The sequence below is a fragment of the Chelonoidis abingdonii genome, chromosome 4, assembly GCF_003597395.2.
Source record: "Chelonoidis abingdonii isolate Lonesome George chromosome 4, CheloAbing_2.0, whole genome shotgun sequence".
In the NCBI taxonomy this organism is placed as follows: Eukaryota; Metazoa; Chordata; order Testudines; family Testudinidae; genus Chelonoidis; species Chelonoidis abingdonii.
The window spans coordinates 84,940,747-84,960,635 of record NC_133772.1 but is presented as its reverse complement, the minus strand read 5'-3'; the positions used below and the strand labels follow the sequence as shown (position 1 = coordinate 84,960,635).

At 44.4% G+C, this 19,889-nt stretch overlaps 1 protein-coding gene across 1 annotated transcript in view; it reads left to right on the top strand.

Moving 5' to 3' along the window:
• COX16 (cytochrome c oxidase assembly factor COX16) overlaps window positions 1–11,764 on the top strand; it is a 74,257-nt gene extending 62,493 nt beyond the window's left edge. Inside the window, exon 4 of the mRNA XM_032780492.2 lies at window positions 11,403–11,764. Within this exon, the coding sequence (XP_032636383.1) occupies window positions 11,403–11,519 (117 nt within the window). The 3' untranslated portion in view covers window positions 11,520–11,764. The remainder of the gene's footprint in view (window positions 1–11,402) is intronic.
• Window positions 11,765–19,889: the final 8,125 nt, after the last annotated feature.

The following is a 19,889-nucleotide window of genomic DNA, read 5'->3' as shown; positions in this document are numbered from 1 at the left end:
CAACTCGGCAGCTTGCAACCTCTACAGTGAAACTGACCTAAGAACTTTATTCATATCTGTTATAACCGATACTCTTTCTTGCGTTTCTTTTTTTTATACATCTTAGTGTAGATAATAAGCATTGTCTGTAAGCATGTTCTAGGACAAGATCTGAAATATTCATTGATCTGGTGAGTAATGTGTCTGATCCCTTGGGATTGGTAGAACTTTATATCTGATAAACAAGATTTTCAGTAATCCTCATCGTATTTGATTTGGCTGTCTGGGTAGAAGCCTGGGAAGCTTTAAGGAAGCTCTGGTTTTGGCTTCTGGGTAACCAGTAAGGTATTGTAGAAGCTGTTTTGTTGCTGTCTTGGTGAATCTCATTATTAGAATAACCACCAGTTTGGGGGATTGTCTGTTCTGTTCTTTGCACTTAACCCTGATTGAGGAATCTCACTGGCCCCTCCAAGGCACAAATGGTCACAGTCTGTTTACTGCTTGTATGTAAATTGAGGTAAATGCAAATTCCTTTGTTTAGGATAGACCTGATTAACAATTCACTGTGACATACCTGGTTCACACACATTTCAGTTATAATTCCAGAAAGGTACAATTTATTTGCAAGCATTATTTATTTATTTATTTACTTATTTACTTATTCAACATCCTGCACAGCTTGAGGGTGCCACCCAGAAATCTGCCTGCAAAAAGGACGTCATGGGGGAAAGGGAGCAGTGTTACCAGCCTTATCAAATAAAAAACAGTATTTTAGCCAAAATGAAGAAACAAGAGGTGGCATGAAATGATTCAAATTTATTTTATATTTTTTTCCCAGGCATTTGCTTAGAAACACAAAGCAAAGTCTGGGCATTGGTGTCACTGAAGAAATAATTGATAGCTGAAGGAATTGAAGCTGCTGTGTTGCATCCGGCCAAAATCAGAATTACTAACAGAGACAAAACCTTTCTGTTTTGGGACTATAAATTGTCTAGCAAGCTCCTGGAAGAGATGAGTGGAAAATCTGCAGGAGAATGTAGATAAGAGACAGAGATCTAACTAAAAAGACTCCAGTGTGAGCACTGCCTAAACCGACAGCTGGTCTATAAACAGTAACAACTGAGAAACAGAAAATGCAGTTAAACAAATCCACCCCTCGATATTTGTAAAGTTATATCTGCTATGTGGGTTTTTTTAATTTTTTTTCTTTTTAAAGCTCTTAATGGCCTAGATGTAGGCTATATTTAAGCCCCTTTGTTTTCCATTTAAACCAATTTTTACCAAAAAAATTCTGGGATTTTACAAAGAAGTAGTATTCATTTTTTTCTGATTTTCACCCTACTTTTGTATTATTCAAATATATAAAAAATAACTTGTTTTATGAGGAAAATACAATACATTGCATGAGGTAGATATATTATGATAATAATTAGTCTGTGTTTATATGCAAAAAGCTGCCTGTTGAAGTAAGGCTATGTATTAGTTTAGAACAGGGGTAGGCAACTTATGGTATGCATGCCTAAGATGGCACGCAGGCTGATTTTCATTGGCACTCACACTGCCTGGGTGCTGGCCACTGGTCTGAGGGGACTCTGCATTTTAGTTTAATTTTAAATGAAGCTTCTTAAACATTTAAAATCTTATTTACTTTACATACAACAGTAGTTTAGTTATATATTATAGACTTATAGAAAGAGATCTTCTAAAAACATTAAAATGTGTTACTGGTACACAAAACCTTAAATCAGACTGAATAAATGAAGACTCGGCACACCGCTTCTGAAAGGTTGCCAACCCCTGGTCTAGAAGATACACACAATAAACAAGCAGGCACGTACACACGCAAAGTCTGAAGTGTGTGCACATCTGAATATACTAATGAATCTCATGCCCACCATGTACACATTTCAAGCTGTTATCTGATAACGGTTTAGAGATTTGACACACTAAAATGAGAAGAAAACAAAAATCTGTATCAGAGTACATTTCAGAATACCAGAAGTATTTGAAAGTTTTTATAAAACAAACAGGAGACAAGGATGAAGTTGAGTGTATGTGCTGCAAATGGTGTGGCCCAATTATAAAATGTAAATATTTATAGGCTAATAGTTCTAAGTCTATAACAGTAACCTGTTTATTGAAATGAAAAGTTTTTTATTCAGGGATTAGAGATGTATTGTTTTCATAAACTCAGTGGGGGCATTGTGTTTTGAGTTCTGTTTTAGTTCTGCAGCAAACCACACTGAGCGAATGGAATTCAAAACATTAATCTACTGAATACTTTTTTCCCCGTCTTTCCGTCCATCAAAATAAACCCTGATATTTACCCAAAAAAATTAATAGGTTTTGGTACTGATTTTTCACCTGCTTTTGTTGTTGTGGTAATGAACATTGATAAATTTTGGGAAAAATTAAAATAAAAACTGAAAATGAAAGGCCCTACCTATACTTGAGATCTGCTCCTTGAGCCTTTCTTATGGGAATCTGTATTCTCACATGACAGTTTTTAGGGATGTCACCATCATGTATTAGTTTGGCCGATAATCACCTCTTGCTGTGGTGGCTCCTTGGCTCACTCCTTGACATGCATCTCAGCCCTTCTCTTCCACTTGTCAGAAGCTCCTGGAATCATTTATATTACAAAAATTTTCAGAGGTTAAACCTCCTGGTATTATTCAAATATGAAATGTTTCCCTTTCTCCTTCCTCCCTTGTAGTACAACTTCTGTTTTTAGTATATACATTTGAAAGAGTGTTTTTTAGTTAATTATTTGTATTGCATCAGTGCCTACAGATCAGGGATTGGGACCCGTTGTGCTAGGCATTGTACACACACAATGAAAAGATGATCCCTGCCTCAAAGAGCTTACAGTCAAAGCAAGACAAAGGAGCAGGTCTTCTCCCTGGTGCCCACCCTGCCAAATTCAGCTGCCTGCAGGGGACGTCCATAGAGGGAAGTGCTGGAGCAATCTGTATTCCTCTCCCCATCTAGGTCCAGGAGTAGGACCTGAGGTGCTCTGCAGATGTTACTCCATCCATAAATTGAACTATGTCCCTAGCCCCCATTGTCCTACCATGCTCATCCTGCAGTGTATGGGGGTTGGGGAAAGACCAGAGAAGCTGCACAGCAGGAGACCCTCACGCTTTGGCTGACCCCCACCCCAGATCTCACAGCATATAGCTGCATAGAGAGTACCCATGGAGGTGGACTCCAGGCAGAAAGAGAACACCTCTCAAACGTCTGCCCTGCTGGAAGGGGGCCCTTTAAAGTGGTAAAACTGGCTAGGATTTACTTTCTAAAAGTTTTAATACAATATTAAGATGGCAAGATTAAGCAGTCAAAAGTAAAGAAATTCCTTAGCCCTGGTACACATGCTGTAAATTTTATGGCACATCTCAGTGACAAAGAGCAATACTTCTGTCTCTTTCTGAGCATTTCTAAGGTCTCGTATCTTAATATGCTAACCTTCCATAAACAAGGGAAAGAAGAACAAAAAATATGTGCATCCTGGCCTAGTTAAGGTTGGAACTCACTGAATTTTCAGTGCTTGTTCTCGCAGACTTAACATTGTGTTAATACTACTATTTTGCTTTTAATTTTCCAGATTTTTTGTTTAAGTAAAGAAGATAATGTAGAAGTAAATGGCCAAGTTCTGTCTGCTTTATTACTGGAGCTTGTGAATTCTTTGAACCAATAAATGCACACTTAACCAGCTGTGCATAAGAAGCAATGCAGGAATGGCCTTCTGTCTCTGCTGATCTCCTGCCGTGTGCGTGGGTTCTGGGGCCCTCTGGGGTTTAGGAGGTGAAACCTCTGGCCAATACAGTGTGGGGTTAGTTTAAAAATGGAAAGGCTATGTAACCCTACAGATTACTGAGTGCAATAAATACTCTGGCTATTAAGTAATTTGGATCTCCATACTCCCATCCATCCAAGGCTCTCAGAGCAATTTACAAATGTTAACTAAGCTTTACACGCTCCTGTGAAGGAGGGATGTATTGCCTCTATTTGAAAAATGGAGAAATTGATGCACAGAGATAATAAGGCACAGATTGTCAAAGGTATTCAGACTCTTAATTTCCACTGATTTCAAAAGAAGTTAGGAGCCTAAATACTTTTGAGGATCTGGGCCTAAGTGACTTACCCAAGCTCATGTGCCGAGAGTGAGACCTGTCCCATTGAAGTTAATGGCAAAACTCCCATTGCCCTCAGTATCATCAGCATTTCACTACAAGTCTTCAGCAGAGCTGAGAAGAGAACCCAGATCTCTTGGATGTAAGTTAGTTAGGTGCTTAAACCCCAGACTTAGGCACCTAAGTCTCAGTATTAGGCTCCATCACAATCCACAAAAGTCCCACTGAACCCAGTAGGTGCCTAAACTCACTTAGTATCTAAATGTTCAGGGTAAAAGTTCCCATAAGTTTGTGCCACTGGGTATGTGCACTGCTGCTTCCTTCTCGGTGCCCAGTTGCCTATCTCCTATCTAAGACCCACTGCAGTCCATGAACCAGGGGGAAATAGGCAGAGGAGCTCCTAATGCACTCATGGGCCCGATCTGGTAAGCACGCTGAGAGGCTGCCCACTGGCTTGGGTTCTATTCAGAATTGGAGGCCAGGGAAAGAAGTGGTCATGGTGCCCACCTTATAACTTTTAGCTCAATAGTTAGAGCACTCACCCAGAATGTGAGGAAGAAAGGATTTGAACAGGCAAGTGCTCTAACCACTGAGCTGGAGGATAGTCTTATGTAGGGCTCCCTCAGTCTCTCCTGGCGAAGCTGTTCTGTGTTGCATATAATTAGTCACAATGCTGTAACGCTCAGCCGGAGAGTGCAAGAATGACTTTCTAACCTGGTGGACAGGGCACCCATCTGGGAGATGGGTGACCCCGGGGTCCAGTCCACCTGCTCCAATCACTCTTTAATTATCTCCCATCAGCTTCTTCCACTGGCTATCTGAGCTGGCTCTCTGCCTAGTGTGCTGTCTTTTGTGGATCGCATTCTTAGGCACCCACCTCTTCTCATTCGTTGTATAGAGAGCATAAGCACTTAACTCAGGCTCTGTGGATTGCAGTGTTGTTCCAGTAATTGTCTAGGTGCCTCACCTAGAAATACTGTAACGCTTAGCGCCACACTGCCTAAGTTCTTTGTGGATCCGGGTCTAAATCCTGTGCTCCAATCCCACAACCCTTCTTTCCTTCACTAAGTACTACTTCAGACTTTATATTCTCTTTCCTCTCAATTTCTTCAGCCGTTGTCAACTTGCGTTATACATGAATAACATAAAACTACAAAGAAACACCCTCTGGTTAAATAGAATTACTCCATGCAGCTTTCCAGTCTGAGCAGGATTAATCACAGATAATAATTAAATGCAAAGTGATAACCTGTAAATCACTAAGCAAATGTGGCAGCAGACTTTTGTAAGGAAAATGAAAAGAGCAAAGAGATTGCATTGTGAAAGATTTCATGCAAAAACAGAGCTTCATTAGTGCAATAAGGTGAAGATTTTAAACACCCATTTTAACTCTGTCTCCCTACATCTGTACGTTACAATAGGGTGTTTCATTACACGCGCTATAGCCCCGGAAGTAATTTGTTGATCTGACACGTACCGAGCTGATTTGATGTGGTTCTCTTCCCTGCTCTTTTCAACTGTGAAGATGCTCTGCCCTTTGTAATCTTTCCATCTTTATCTGAAATTTTACATGCCAGTTACCATAGTGACAGGCAGTAATTGCCCTTTTTGATTTGTTATGTATAGGCATTTCTGGGGTGCTCATCACCAAAGTATCTGAGCACCTCGCAAGCCTAAGGAAGTAACCCTCCTAACACCCTTCTCAGAGAGGCAAGTTTTTATTGTCTCTTTTTTACAGATGAGATAGTGCAGCACAGAGACACTACAGTCACAGTTGTAAATGACCACTGATTTTGGTGGCCAACTTGAAATAACTTGGCCTGATTTTTGAGAGGTGCTGAGCGCTCCCAGGTCCAAATGAATTTTGATTGACTTCAGTTTGCTCTTTGTGGTGTGGAGGCTTGCCCTCTACGGACAACATATACCCAGACTCACAGGGTAATGATTTTCAAACACCATCAGTCTGGACCAGATTTGAACCAGGCTGCTGGGAGTGAATGACTCCCTAGGCCACTTCCTGTCCCTTATACCATCCAATATCCCTAATATTGAAACCTGCTTAACAGGAGTCTTATAAAAGCCAAATGTGTAGTGAGCAGCTGAATGCTTGTTTAGCCACACCACCTACTCACAGAGCTGCAGCTGTCTTCTAGTTTCAGCTTGTCAGCCAAAGACTTTTAAGAAGCATTTTTAGCTGATTTAGAAAGTGAAGCAGTAGGTTTGATGTACTACATTGCTCTAACTTTAAACAATTAATTTCCAGTATCCTTTGGGCTATTTGAGACAAGTAGCAAAAGGAATGTCAATCTGATCTGGTTACATCTCCTTCAGTGATTGACTGTTTAGTGGATTGAATAGTGCAGGGGATTGGTAGCAAAGCAGGGAGCCTTTCACCTCTAGACAGCCAGTTTGTATAGATCTCAAGTTGGGAGTGTCTGAAAGCAGTTTGCCATTTGTATGTGGTACTTATGTGAAATTAGGTGGTCTCAGTCCTGGTCCTAGTGGACTGGTGTCCACATCACAGCTAGCACTAATTGGCATTCTCAGCAGAAAACCAAAGACTGAGTGAAGTTGGGGTTGAGCTACCCTCTCACCTAAAGATGTGGTCCTGCTGCATGGCTGTATGCCAGTCTGAGGGACGCTTGTAATGCCGCTGCCTGTGCTGTTCCTATTCAGTGGACAGAAAGAGGACTTAACTCTTTAGGGTTGTCAGGCTTATTTAAGAAAAATAAAAATAGCACAGTAACAGTTGAAGGCCAAGTTCTCCATTGCCCAGCACTGGGGCAGTCATTTACCTCTGTACAAACTGGGTATGAAAGGCTTTCATCAGTGTGTGTGAGTGCGTGGAGAGTTCTGGTTGAGTAGAATTGTACCTATACTTTGCACAGATGTAAATAACTATAGGTGCTAAGCTGTAGAGAATCAGGACTTTTTTCAGGTCCATTTTCATAGCTGATGTTCCTTCTTACTTTTACCTGAATAAAAAAGGACCCCTTTTCTTTTTAAAACTTTTATGACATAATCAGAATTGGGAAATAGTATAGCCTGGCTGTTCTGAAAGTATCACTGATTGGATACATGTCCCTTCTAGACTGATAACAGTTAAGGCTAAGTTATTGTCACGGATATTTTTAGTAAAAGTCACGGACAGGTCACGGGCAATAATGAAAAATTCGCGGAAGCCCATGACCTGTCTCTGACTTTTACTAAAAATACCCATGAGAAAATGGGTAGCCTGGGCAGCTTGGAGGGGAGGGGCTGGGAGATCCAGGCCCTCCCCCCCCACCCGCAGCTGGGAGCTGCCTGAGTCCCTTTTGCTGCCCATGACAGCGGAAATCCTGCCTGCCACTGGCAGCTGCTGGGAGCAGCGGGGGTCCCTCTTGCTACCGGTGGTGGCCAGAAGCTCTGTGGATGCCCTCTGCCACCCACGCTCCATGGGAACGGTGGGGATTCCCCCTGCCACTGGGTCCCCACTGCTGCCCACGGGGGCTGAGAGCAGCAGGGGTCCGTCTTGCTGCCCATGGTGGCCAGAAGCTGTAGATTTGCCCTGCCGCTAGGTCCCCCCTGCCACCTGCGGTGGCCGAGACCTGTGAGGGTACCCCATAGCTCCCTGCAGCTCCCAGCTGCACTGGCTGAAGTCACGCATGTCTTTGGAAGTCCTGAATTCCGTGACCTCCATGACTAAACGGAAGCCTTAATAATAGTTGCAGATTCTGCCATGTGTCCTTAGGAAGCTACTCTCCCTAGACCTGCAGTGAGGCATCAAATGAAATCTTTATTGTGAATGTCACAAACTATTAATGATCTTCATGAATGTAACACCTGAACAAACAAATGTATGGTTTCTCTGTGCATTGATTAGATTTGTAACTCCTTAATTTTAACTAACAAGGATAAACTCAGTTAGTAGACCTCATCAATTGTATAGTTTAATCTACTTATTTACTCTGACTATACCCATCCCTTGGATGTTAAATCCTTCATTATGTAATTCATAATGTCTTTTTCAGAAACCCTGATACCACTAAATTTGGAACAAAGACTACCGAAATATTTTCTTGTTTCCATTTTCTTAGATACTGTACATGTTTGAAACACCCTGTGCTGTAAGTAACCCTTTGTCTTGAGAGTGACCCCTTCAAAGCCTTCCTAAGGTTTCCGATACAATTGAGTATGACCTTTAGTTAAAGACTGTCCTCTATTAGGTGTTCTGCTTGTGTTGGTCCTTTAGGTAGTCTCTTCAGATTCTGTAAGCTTCACTGAATATATTTCATTTTCAATAACTGTTTATTGAAAATATCTCTGAACATTTCTAGAGTAGGCATTGTGGGTAGAGAGTCTAAACTTGCAGCTGCACTGTATATGTGTTTTATAAAGTCAGAATGTTTTCCCTTTGTAAAGCACAAGTTTCTTTGCAATCTTCCATTTGAGTCAGGTGTTAAACTCTGTCTCTTGTAATCTGAGTAATGGTTGCTGACGCATGGGATGATGGGACATCTTCCCTAAACTCCCTCTCCCTCTCCTCCTTAGTCAGTTCAGATATTTTCCAATGGAAATGAAAGGCTGGTTAATCACAATTTGAATAAAGTAGCAAGGACAGTTTTCAGGAAGTGCTTATGCTAACTCACTCCACTGTATGAAAAATTCAGCTGCTGCTACCTCATATCAAAAGTCTGGCGAATGTATATGCCTGCACAAGTGTTTTCTGTGGGATGTCACTTAATTTATTTTGAAATCTGACTAATCTCATTGAGATTTCTTCAAGTTGTAAAAGTGTTATGAAGGTTTTGCATAACATGAACTAATAACAGCAGTCCTGTCCTGTTACAGCTGTCAAATTTTTCTGTGACCCTTTTTCAAGTCCCTCATTGTTTGTCATCCCTATTGACAGTAGGCAAATTAGAATGCAAGCTCTGTAGGGCAAGAGTAGTGTCTTCTGGTGTATTTGTAAAGTGCCTATTGCAGTGAGGCCCAGATCCTGAGGAGGGGGTTGGGTCCCACTACAATATGTATCATTAATAAGGCTATGTTTATGTCACGGAGGTCATGGAAATCACAGAATCCATGACTCCCAGAGACCTCTGTGACATTCTCTGCTTCAGCCCCAGGGGCTGCAGGACTCCGGAGCTGACAGCCAGTGGGGCCCTAGGCAGGGTTCTGGTGACAAGCCATGGGAGGCCCCTGGCAAAGTTCCAGTGACACACTCCTGAGGGGGCCGGCCTCAACGTTCCAGCAACAGGCAGCAGCCTCATGTGGCAGGTGGGGGACGCCTCGGGCAAGCCGCTGAGGTGTTCCGTTTTCTCTTTGGGAAATATGTTCACCCCGCAGCTCCCAGCCACCCACAGTGGTGGGGGAAACCATGGAGCTGCAGCAGCAAAAGTCACAGACAGGTCCTGGCTTCCATGAATTTTTGTTTCTTGCCCGTGACCAGTCCATAATTTTTACTAAAAATAACCATGACAAAATCTTAGCCTTAATCATTAATAATGTACAATCTTCTCTACTTCGGTAACACTCGGAATGCCCCCTCGTCCCATCAGTGTGAACCTTTGGGATGATGTTGCAAACTCCCTCACAGGTCTGCTGTTAGCAGATGTGAAGCTCCTTATTATAGAGAGTCTGTGCCTAGTGGGAAATGGGACTTCCATTTCGAACTAGCTGCACTGTGAAGAGGTGGGTCAAATTTTGGCCTGGTGTAAACAAGCAGAACTCACATTGTCTTCAGTGGGAAAGGCACCTGCTTATACCACTGTGGGACTTGGTTCAGAATGTGCTATCTCAAGGATAAAGTGTGGAGAATGGGGGGTGGAGAGCAGGGGAAGTAACAAACTAAAGTAAATGGTCAGGGAGAAGACTTGGGATAAGCAGCTACTTCTCCACTATCTGTGTGCATTAAACTAAAGGAAGAGTCAGCGGAGTTTGCTTCCAGCTTGTTTTCAGTAACTGCATTGAAATTAAACTTTGCACTAAAATGCACTGGATACAGAAACTCTCTTGGCATCTGTCTTTTACTATTGTAGTTCTTTGACATAGGAACTGGAGAGGCTTTAAAAAATAGTCTGCAAAGGTTCTCTAGCTTCTCTATAGCAAGAACTGCAACGTCCTGTGCCAAAATGCTGTCTTGTGTGGTAGTACAACCATACTCCTGATGGAATCTCAACATCCCTTTGCCTTCTGCAGCAGCAGCACATTGCAGCGGAGGGCAAGAGGGTGTTTCTTCTTTCTACCCAGTCACAGAAATGCATGAAGAGTCCTATTGTGGATGCCCTTGAACAGGGGTGCTAGAGGGGGGTGGAGAAAGATCCTGTCTATTCCCCAGACCACCTGTGTGGGAAATCTAGACATTGTTTAAGTGCTATGCTGTTTGGCCACTTAACACTCCCAGGGCCTGTCTCCACAGTGTATTAGTTTGTATTAGAGGGGTGTAAATTCTAGTGTGCACTAGTGTGTTGCGCACTAAGTGGCCCACGTGGACTCTGCTAGCATGCACTAAAAGTTCCCATTTCAAACAGTACTAGATTAACGCGCACTAAGAAGCTTTTAGTGCGTGCCAACAGGGTCCACATGGGCCAATTAGTGTGCAACATGCTAGTGGACACCCCTCAGTGTGGACTAGCACCCCATATAGACAAGTACCCCAGTGTATTCCTCATCCCAAAGGGGGACATGGGTAGGTGGGTTGGGAACATGGTTATAGCCCCATCTCCCATTTGTGGCTTCTGGAATTAGGAAGCACATTCTGGAAAGCTGTGCATTCCTCTCTTTTATATGAAAGTAGTATGGAGTGAAGGGGATCTTGCTGTTTCAGACTCCCCTGAGGCCATCTGCCCTGCACAGGCAGAATACCTCTGGGCACCAATGAGCAGACATTGTCTTCCTTCCCCTACCTCCCTCAAGAGTAGTTCCTTCTGCAAAAGCCAGGTTTTGGTTGTGCTTTGGCAGCTTTTTATACCTCGACACAAGAAATTCCTGCAGTCAAAGGGCTGACCTGAAAAATAGGGTAGTTTAAAAAAAAGAAAAGGTAAAGAAGAGAACCTTTTCTGCCCTGTCCAATGGCTCGCTCTTCCCTAGATACAGAGTAGCAGTTACAGCTACAGTCATCGCAAGTAATATGATATTTCTCTGTTCTTTCTCCTGTCTGTAGACTTTTTTTCTCCTGTAGAATATCATTTGGTCCTGGGTGAAAGTTAATCAGCCAGTGGCTGCTGTTACATTTGTGATATAGGAAACAAGCATATTTAAAGCACTGCACTCATGCCCTAACATAGCTTTATGTTTGTTTATCTATAGAAACTGAAAAACTCTGACTTTGATGACTGGAAGAACATCAGAGGGCCCCGTCCATGGGAGGATTCCAAGTCTCTTCAAGAGCAGCAGCAGCAAGTTCTTCATTCCAAGCCATCTTGACTATGTGCACTCACTCCGGTGTCTTTGTAGAATCACTGCTATGCCAGTGACTGGGCTTTCTTGCCATCTAATCCTGTGTCTAGGGAGAGACATGGGTGGGGGAAAAACCAAGCTGACAGGTGGTTTACTTGAGATCAGTCTGAGATGAAATGTTAAATAAAGATCTTTGTTCAACTGCAGCCATTTGCATGGAAGCCCATAGACTGTGTATATTAATTCTTAATAAAGATCAGTCCATTCTTTCATTGAGGATATCAGTGTTTTCCTTCAGCATTTTTCATAGCTACTGGTCAAAATCTTGTGTGGGCTTCAGTGAGGGCTGACATCTAGGAATTCAGCCTGCCAGTAGCACAAGTTGTCACCCTAATGAGAGCAGTGGTTCTGCAGATGGTTCTAGATATGTGTGACCAGATACATGTTGGTGCAGAGAGCTCCTGTGTGATCTCAGGCTCAAAGCTTTTAAACATGGGAGGCACTCTGCAGGCTTAAGAGCTGTTAAGGAACAGCATGCACATTTTTGGATAATGCTCTTGTGTTTTATTTCCAGCACCTCACTCATACACTAATCAGTTCCAGCAAATAATGGTTTTAATAACATTCGTTCAGGTGTGGTCAGATTTCTGTAATCACTTTATCGATGTGCTGTTGCGGGCAGCAACTTTCCCTATGGAACATTTCAGTTTAAATAAGAGCTCTTCCTCTTTAAGAGTCTTGCTGTTTTTTATGGGAGCTAGCTGAACAGAGTGGTAGAATCCTCTTGACCCAATAGGAGGAGTCTCCCTAGGACTGTTATAATATACATGTATGTGCACATACATATAGATGTAGGGAGATTGTTTATAGAGAAAGCCAATTACAGGTAATCTTCTTTGTGTGAATCTGTGCCTTCAGGCACTAATATGTAGAAACTGCTTAGCAAGTAGTTACGGTAAAGTTTGGAACCTTCTTGTAAAGAATGTCTTTGTAGATGTGTTCCTTTCAGCCACAATAAATCTGTGTCTAAGGTGTTGCAAAAGACATGTAAAACTCCTCTCCTGGAGAGCCGGGGAGTTAAACAGGGGTCAACAGAAGATGCTACTTTCGGAGCAGTCCAGAGACAAATACATGTAAATCTCCGCAAAACTCACAGAGACAAGTTCTCTTTAAATCCCTTCCTCAGATAATGTGTCTAATGCACCTGGAATGTCCTCCCCCATCCTGTGTATCATGCACCCTCCCTCAAAACCCACTTTTCTACAGGCTCTCCGACAACGAGCTCCATTCCCATGCCACACTAATGACATCTACATTCATGTTAAAGAGGAACTAACATGATACATGCTGCCTGAAATCAGACAACCTCTTAGCCTCAGTGAGGTCTGTTTGCATGCCCGATTTGAACTTTCTGCCATGTTTTAGTTATCTATGAAAAAATGAATTTGTGATCAGACTGGGAAATAGTGGGTATGTTTCTGGTCTCATTTGCACTAATGCATCTCTGGAATAACTCTCATCCCTTCCTTTTTGAAGTGTATTTTATCCTCACTTGGCTGCCAAGATCCCCATGTAGTCCCTAATCCTGCAAACATTTAAATAAATAGGACTTGCATAAAGTTAAGCATGTGCATAAATGTTTGCAGATTTGAGAGCTGAGTTTGTAAATTTCTCAGGACTGTCTTCTGTGTGTTCCCTGTGATGCATTTATCATAGCATCTATAAAATAATAAATAACAATATAATACCTCCAGATGGCTAAATGAAAGTTGCTCAGATTTTTCAAAAAGTTTACCTTGGAGCTGAGATGAATGGAATTGGAATGTTGTAATTTTTTTGGAATGTTTAAACAGTGAATTATTATACAGGGTGCTTTGCTATTTGAACTACAGAGGTCACTCCCAGGAACTGCTGTAATAGTGGCTCATACATGTAAGCATCATCTTTCTTATTGAATTTTATCTTAAATAATTTCAGCTCTTATCTTTCATCTGTTCAAATAGATTCCTTTCTTCCACCTCTCTCCCCTTTCTCCCTGTGAAGAATCATTCATGACAGCAATTAGAAATGGAAAAGATTTATTATATCTTCTAATCCATTACATGCATGTACAAGATGCAGTCTCCTGAGAGCAATTTAATATAGTTTTCTAACACATACGATACTTGATCTGGCAAATCGAGGGTGTGAATTCCCAGAGAAGCCAGGTTTACAATGTGACACTGGCACACCAGGTGCCAGCTCATTCTAAGGTCCCTAGGCCTCATTGAACTCTTACAAATGCATAGCTTGAAACCAGTCTGGTTTACCTGTGGGTTAGCAGTATCAAAATAAATATTAGAGTTGGAACGATGTGTTTAGACTTTATGGAATGCTTGTAGGATGCTGCATGTATTAATCCTAGTTGTAATATTTTCGTATCCTGTATTAGGAGGTAGTGTTTAAATATAAAAATGTTTAAGACTGTAAATTCCCCACAGTCAGAGGAGAAGAATTACCAAGTGTGAAATGTTAGTTTCCCACAAGAGGTGTTATCTCCTGCCTATCAGGAAGGACTGCTGAATCCAAATGGGCCATTGTGGAACAAAGACTTTGTTGATTGTTTCCCTCCCTCCCCTCCCCTCCCCCCAGTGAAGTGGTAGCATGCAGGGTCGCTCATCCCATCAGCTTGGATTCCAAGGTAGGGGGGTTAAAAATCCCTGACAAGGAGAAACTGGATCTTTTATACTGTCTGGACTCTGAGGACCAAAGATTTCCAAACATAAGCAAGAGATCCCAACGTTGCTTGGCATGCATCAGCCCTAAAGGACATATAGCGATGCTTATTATAGAAGCTTATATTACCTTTTTAAATCTAAGACTGTAAACTCTTGTATGTGTATGTTTTCTGTTTTCACCTTATAAATAACTCTTTTCTTAGTTAATAAATCTTTAATTAGTTTATTACAGGATTGGCTACAGGCATTGTCTTTGATTTCAGATCTGAGTACAAATGACCTGTGGTAAGTGACTGGGACTGGGAGTAACCTGAATATTGTAGTGATTTTTGGTGTAAAGTGACCATCTATCGCATAGTCCAACTTACCTGGGTGGCAACATAGTCCCCCCTGGGCATTCCAGTCTATCTGTGACTCCATGGTAAGACTGTTACAGACTCATAGACTTTAAGGTCAGAAGAGACCATTGTGATCATCTAGTCTGACCTCCTGCACATTGCAAGCCACAGAACCTCACCCACCCGCTCCTGAAATAGACCCACAACCTCTGGCTGAGTCGCTGAAGTCCTCAAATCATGGTTTAAAGACTTCAAGTTACAGAGAATCCAACACTTATGCTAGTTTAAACCTGCAAGTGATCTGTGACCCATGCTGCAGAGGAAGATGAAAAGCCCCAAGGGTCTCTGACAAGCTGACCCAGGGGGAAATTCCTTCCTAGTCCCAAACATGGTAAGCAGTTCAATCCTGAGCATTTGGGCAGGACCTTCCGGGCAGATACTAGGGAAAGAATTCTCCATAGTAACTCAGAGACCTCCCAATCTAGTATCCCGTCTCTGGGCGTTGGGGATTTTTCTACAGGCAATTGCCAATAGGCGTGTGCCATTGTAGGCAGTCCCATCATACCATCCCCTCCAGAAAGTTATCAAGCTCAGTCTTGAAGCCAGTTAGATTTTTGCACCCAGTGCTCCTCTTTGAAGGGTATTCCAGAACTTCACTCCTCTGATGGTTAGAAACCTTTGCCTAATTTTCAGTCTAAACTTGTTGATGGCCAGTTTATATCCATTTGTTCTTGCGTCCACATTGCACTTAACTTAAATACCAGGGAGGGAGAGGAGTTATTTATCCCTCTGATGTATTTTATAGTGCTTTAGGAGTTCACACTTGTTACTGGGTTGATGAAATCCAATTACAGAACATACAATCAGTTTGGGGTTTCTGCCCTGAGGTTGGCACTCACAGCTGTAAGCCACTCCAGACAGCATGACATACACATTAGTACCTCAGACTAACTTGTTTCTCCATTCCCTCTAGAGAGCCAGCTAACCTGGTGATACTCTCTCTACATATCATGCATCAGGCTCCCATCTATTTATCTCTAAGCCTGCTGCTGTTTCCCTTCTTCGCTAGCAGTAGAAGGATGCACATAGGATTCTCTGCAGCTGTCTAACGTTTCATCATTTTCCCTCCCTAAATGGATGCTTTCCTTCATCACTTCTAAAAGACAGTCACTGCTGACAGACAAAACCCTATTTAACCTTTATGCATTCAGTGCACTCTCGGCCTTACCTGCTCATTGAATGATCATGAGACCTGTGTGAAGATAGGTGCTGCCTTCTCCCTGATCTGTTCAACGGTGTGTGTGTGTATGCTGCGGCCACAGGGGCCAAGGTATCAAAACACAAGTTTGCCTAGAGGACCATTTTCCCTAAGGCCGGCCCTAAGGACATGTGAGGAGGCTTTGCCCTTACAAGTAATCCAGTTGTGTCTCAGGGAAGGGGAGGGTCCTGATTAGAAACCAGAACAAAACATTAGTGGAATGGTAGAGAAAGCCGATGCGATACTGAAGAACCAGAGATGAGAAAGGGTCCTTCAAAGATAAAAGTGAGAGACGCAGGGACAAATACAGAGAATAGACTAAAGACAGTAGGAATCCAGACCCTGAAAGACAGAGTGCTGGGAGAGCCTACAGAACAAGGAAAGGTGCTACAACAGAAATTGGTGGCAACTGAGAAGGCTTTACACGAAGCTATAGAGGACATTCAATTCTAGAAGGAAAAATTTGGAGACACCATGGAGGAGAAGGGTAAACTGCTTCTCATGGTTGGCGACTTGGAGCAGGAACGGGAAGACCTGCAGACCTGGCTCTGGCAACGCTAGGGGAGAAGGCATCCATACCTCCAAGGGATGCAGTCTTAAGGGGGACAGTGTGTGGTGGGATGTTCATGCCACATTAGTCTTGAAAAGATTAATGATGACAAGGGAGCCAGTTAACTTGATAGGCCACACCTGAGGGGAATTAGGCTGGATAAGCAGCCCCTGATTGGGAATAGAGCCCAGCTGAGAAGTAACAGGCAGGGCTATGATAAAACCAAGAAGTTGGTAGCAGAAAGGGGCTGCAGTGAGGAAGCCTGCATCCGCTATCTGGACATTAGAGAGGGAAGGAGGGAAACCTAGGGGAGAGGGTGTAGGAAAAGGCTCAGGAATATGGCAGCAAGGCTTAAGATCATACAGACCTTGGCTGCTGCTTGGAGGATCCCCTGATCTGGAACCTGGCCTACAGACTGCGTCTGAATTCCTATACCAGCCACAGGGGAAATGGCACCATCTGGTCAGTGAATGAGAAGACTGACAAAGACAGTTGCTCAAGGGTGCTGGAACAATTTGTATAGTGAGGGTGCTGAGAACCATTGAACCAGTCTGTGAACCCTGCATATAATGGAAATCACTTCGAGCCAGGGGATGTGGAAGCACCACCAGCACCCAGGCAGTTGCTATGGAAAGACTTTGATACTCCAGAAGAGTGAAAGGACTATAATGACCTGGCGGAAGGGCCATGCCACAGAGAGAGAGAGGCAGTAGGGCACATGAGCAAGCAGCAGATCTGGAAAAAGCTAATCCCCAGAGCAGCCAGGAGGAGGAACCCTAACGATGAGTGGGACTGTAGCGATGCGGGACTCACCCCTGTGGCACCCCCTGCTAGTCTCCCAAGGAATTAGTGTTTCAGCAGCTGGAGCACCCTCTGCAGGTCACTATCCTGCTGTCACTGGCCCCATGTCCCTCCTGGACCCTGGTACCCCTCTCCCTTCGGTGCTTCCCCCTGGCAGTACCCCCCTCTCTCTGGGCTCCCCTCCCAGGGGAATTCCCACCCTCTATTCCCACTTTTCCTCAGTGTTCACTGCCAGTCCTCATCTAGCACCTGCACTCTGGGGCAGACTGCAGTCCATATCACTCATCATCGGCACCTAGAGAGAGACTGCCTGTGTGCCCAGACCACAGCCTCTTTATAGGGCCAGCTGCAGCCTGACTGGGGTGTGGCCCAGCTGTGACTACTTCCCCAATCAGCCCAGATTTTCCCCTACCACAGCCCTCTCCCAGGGCTGTTCTCAGCCCTTCATGGCAGGAGTGGGTGGCCACCCTGCTACAGGGACCCTGTAACAAGGCCAAAAAACTGCCAATATGATGGAAACCATTTTAAGGCCTAGCTTGCTTCTGTTTGATGCAAAAACAGTGGAAGGCTCTATATTCTATTGCTAGTTCTCTGAGCCTCTTCTCCCAGGTCCTCTAATGCACCGCCATAGACTGTAGGTCAGGATCTGGGCATGGTGACCAGGTGTCTGGTTTTCGACCAGAACACTCGGTTAAAAAGGGACCCTGACAGCTCCAGTCAGTGCTGCCAACTAGGCCACTAAAAGTCCAGTAAGCAGTGCTGCGGAGCTAAGGCAGGCTAGTCCCTACCTGTCCTGACTCTGCACTGCACCCTGGACATGCCAGCGTTATGCCCCCCTCCAAGCACTGGCTCCACACTCCCATTGGCTGGGAACCGTGGCCAATGGTTGCTGAGAGGGTGGTGCCTGCAGGCGAGAGCAGTGCGCAGAGCAACCTTCCATGCCTCCACTTAGAAGCTGGACTGCTGTTCACTTCTGGGGCACAGTGCAGAGTCAGGATGGGAAGGAAACCTGCCTTATCCCGCTGCTGACCAGGAGCCGCTGGGGGTAAGCCCCTGCCCCAAGCCTCAGCCCCAAATCCTTGTCCAAGCCCTGAGTGCCCTCAAACCCAGAGCCCCCTATTGCACCCCAAACCCCTCATCCCTGGCCCCACCCCAGTGCCTGTACCCCCAGATGGAGCCCTCACCCCCCCTGCACCCCAGCCCAGAGCCTCCTCCTCCACCCTGAACCCCTCTGCCCCAGCCTGGAGCCCTGTCCTGCATCTCAAACCCTTCCTCCCTGGCCCCACCCCAGAGCCTGTACCCTCAAACAGAGCCCTCACCCCCCTGAACCTCAACCCTCTGCCCCATCCCAGAGCCCCCACTCACACCCTGAATCCCTCTGCCCCCCAGACTGGATCCCCCTCCTGCACCCCAAACCTCTCATCCATGGCCCCATCCCAGAGCCTGCACCCCAACCCCTTCCCTCAACCCACAACCCCCTCCTGCACCATGAACCCTTTGTCCCCAGCCCCACTCCAGAGCCTGCACCCCCAGTCGGAGCCCTCCCCCCACACACCCCAAACCCCTGCCCCAGCCCAGTGACAGTGAGTGAGGGTGGGGGAGAGCGAGCCACCAAGGGAGGGGGAATGTAGTGAGTGAGAGGTAGGGACTTGGGGAAGGGGTGGGGCTAGGGTGTTTGGTTTTGTGCAATTAGGAAATTGGCAACCCTAGATCTGGGTGGTGGTATTTATTTCATTTTTTTGGCTCTGCTCTGTGGTTGAGGTTTATATTTGGAAACACCCAAATCAATGATGATTTCATGTTGGCAGTAAATAATCATTACAAAAGTGGAGGAAGATCCAGCCCTGTCATCCATTATTAAGATGTAACATGCAATCCCAGCTTTGTCCACTCCTCGGGTAGTCAGCCAAAGCTCTCTGCTCTGGGAGGGGAACCACAAAAGAGCCTGGGGAGTGGAAATGCTGTCGGATTGCATAGGCAGGTCTAAATGAAATACCGATCTCTGGGTAAAATGATTTTTTTCCCAGCAGATCTTTTCTGACCTAAAATGGTGAGTTTTGCCTCAAGACCATCCCTTCAGTGCGATCACATGTTGCATGAGCAACAAGGTCAGAGCCATAGGCTTAAAATTTCATCCAACTCAACAGAATGAATAACACTGAGACGTCTTACACCATTAAGGATAAAACTGTACAAAGCACTCCTGGGGTTCCCCCAAGACCTCCTCCACTCACTTTTCCAACAGTTCAGTTCAACTCCAGTCTCATCACTTAGGTTCCTTTACTTGGCATACAGCAAAGCTATGCTGAGTTGATCAGACTCAAGCATAGGGGGTGGGTATATGGCATATCAGATCCAGAGTTACACAGCAAGCCTCTTCCTTTATATACATTTACACATGACATTGCATTTACTATGCATTGCATCACACGTTTTGGGATTGGCTTGGTCGCTTTGTAAGAACCATCCTCTGAACAGTGCACACTGCCCATGCATAGCTTATTCTTCACCTCAGTATAAGAAAGGCCAGACTGGGTCAGACCAAAGGTCCATTCAGCCCAGTATCCTGTCTACCCACAGTGGCCAATACCAGATGCCTCAGAGGGAGTGAACCTAACAGGCAATGATCAAGTGATCTCTCTCCTGCCATCCATCTCCACCCTCTGACAAACAGAGGCGAGGGACACCATTCCTTACCCATCCTGGCTAATAGCCATTTATGGACTTAACCAC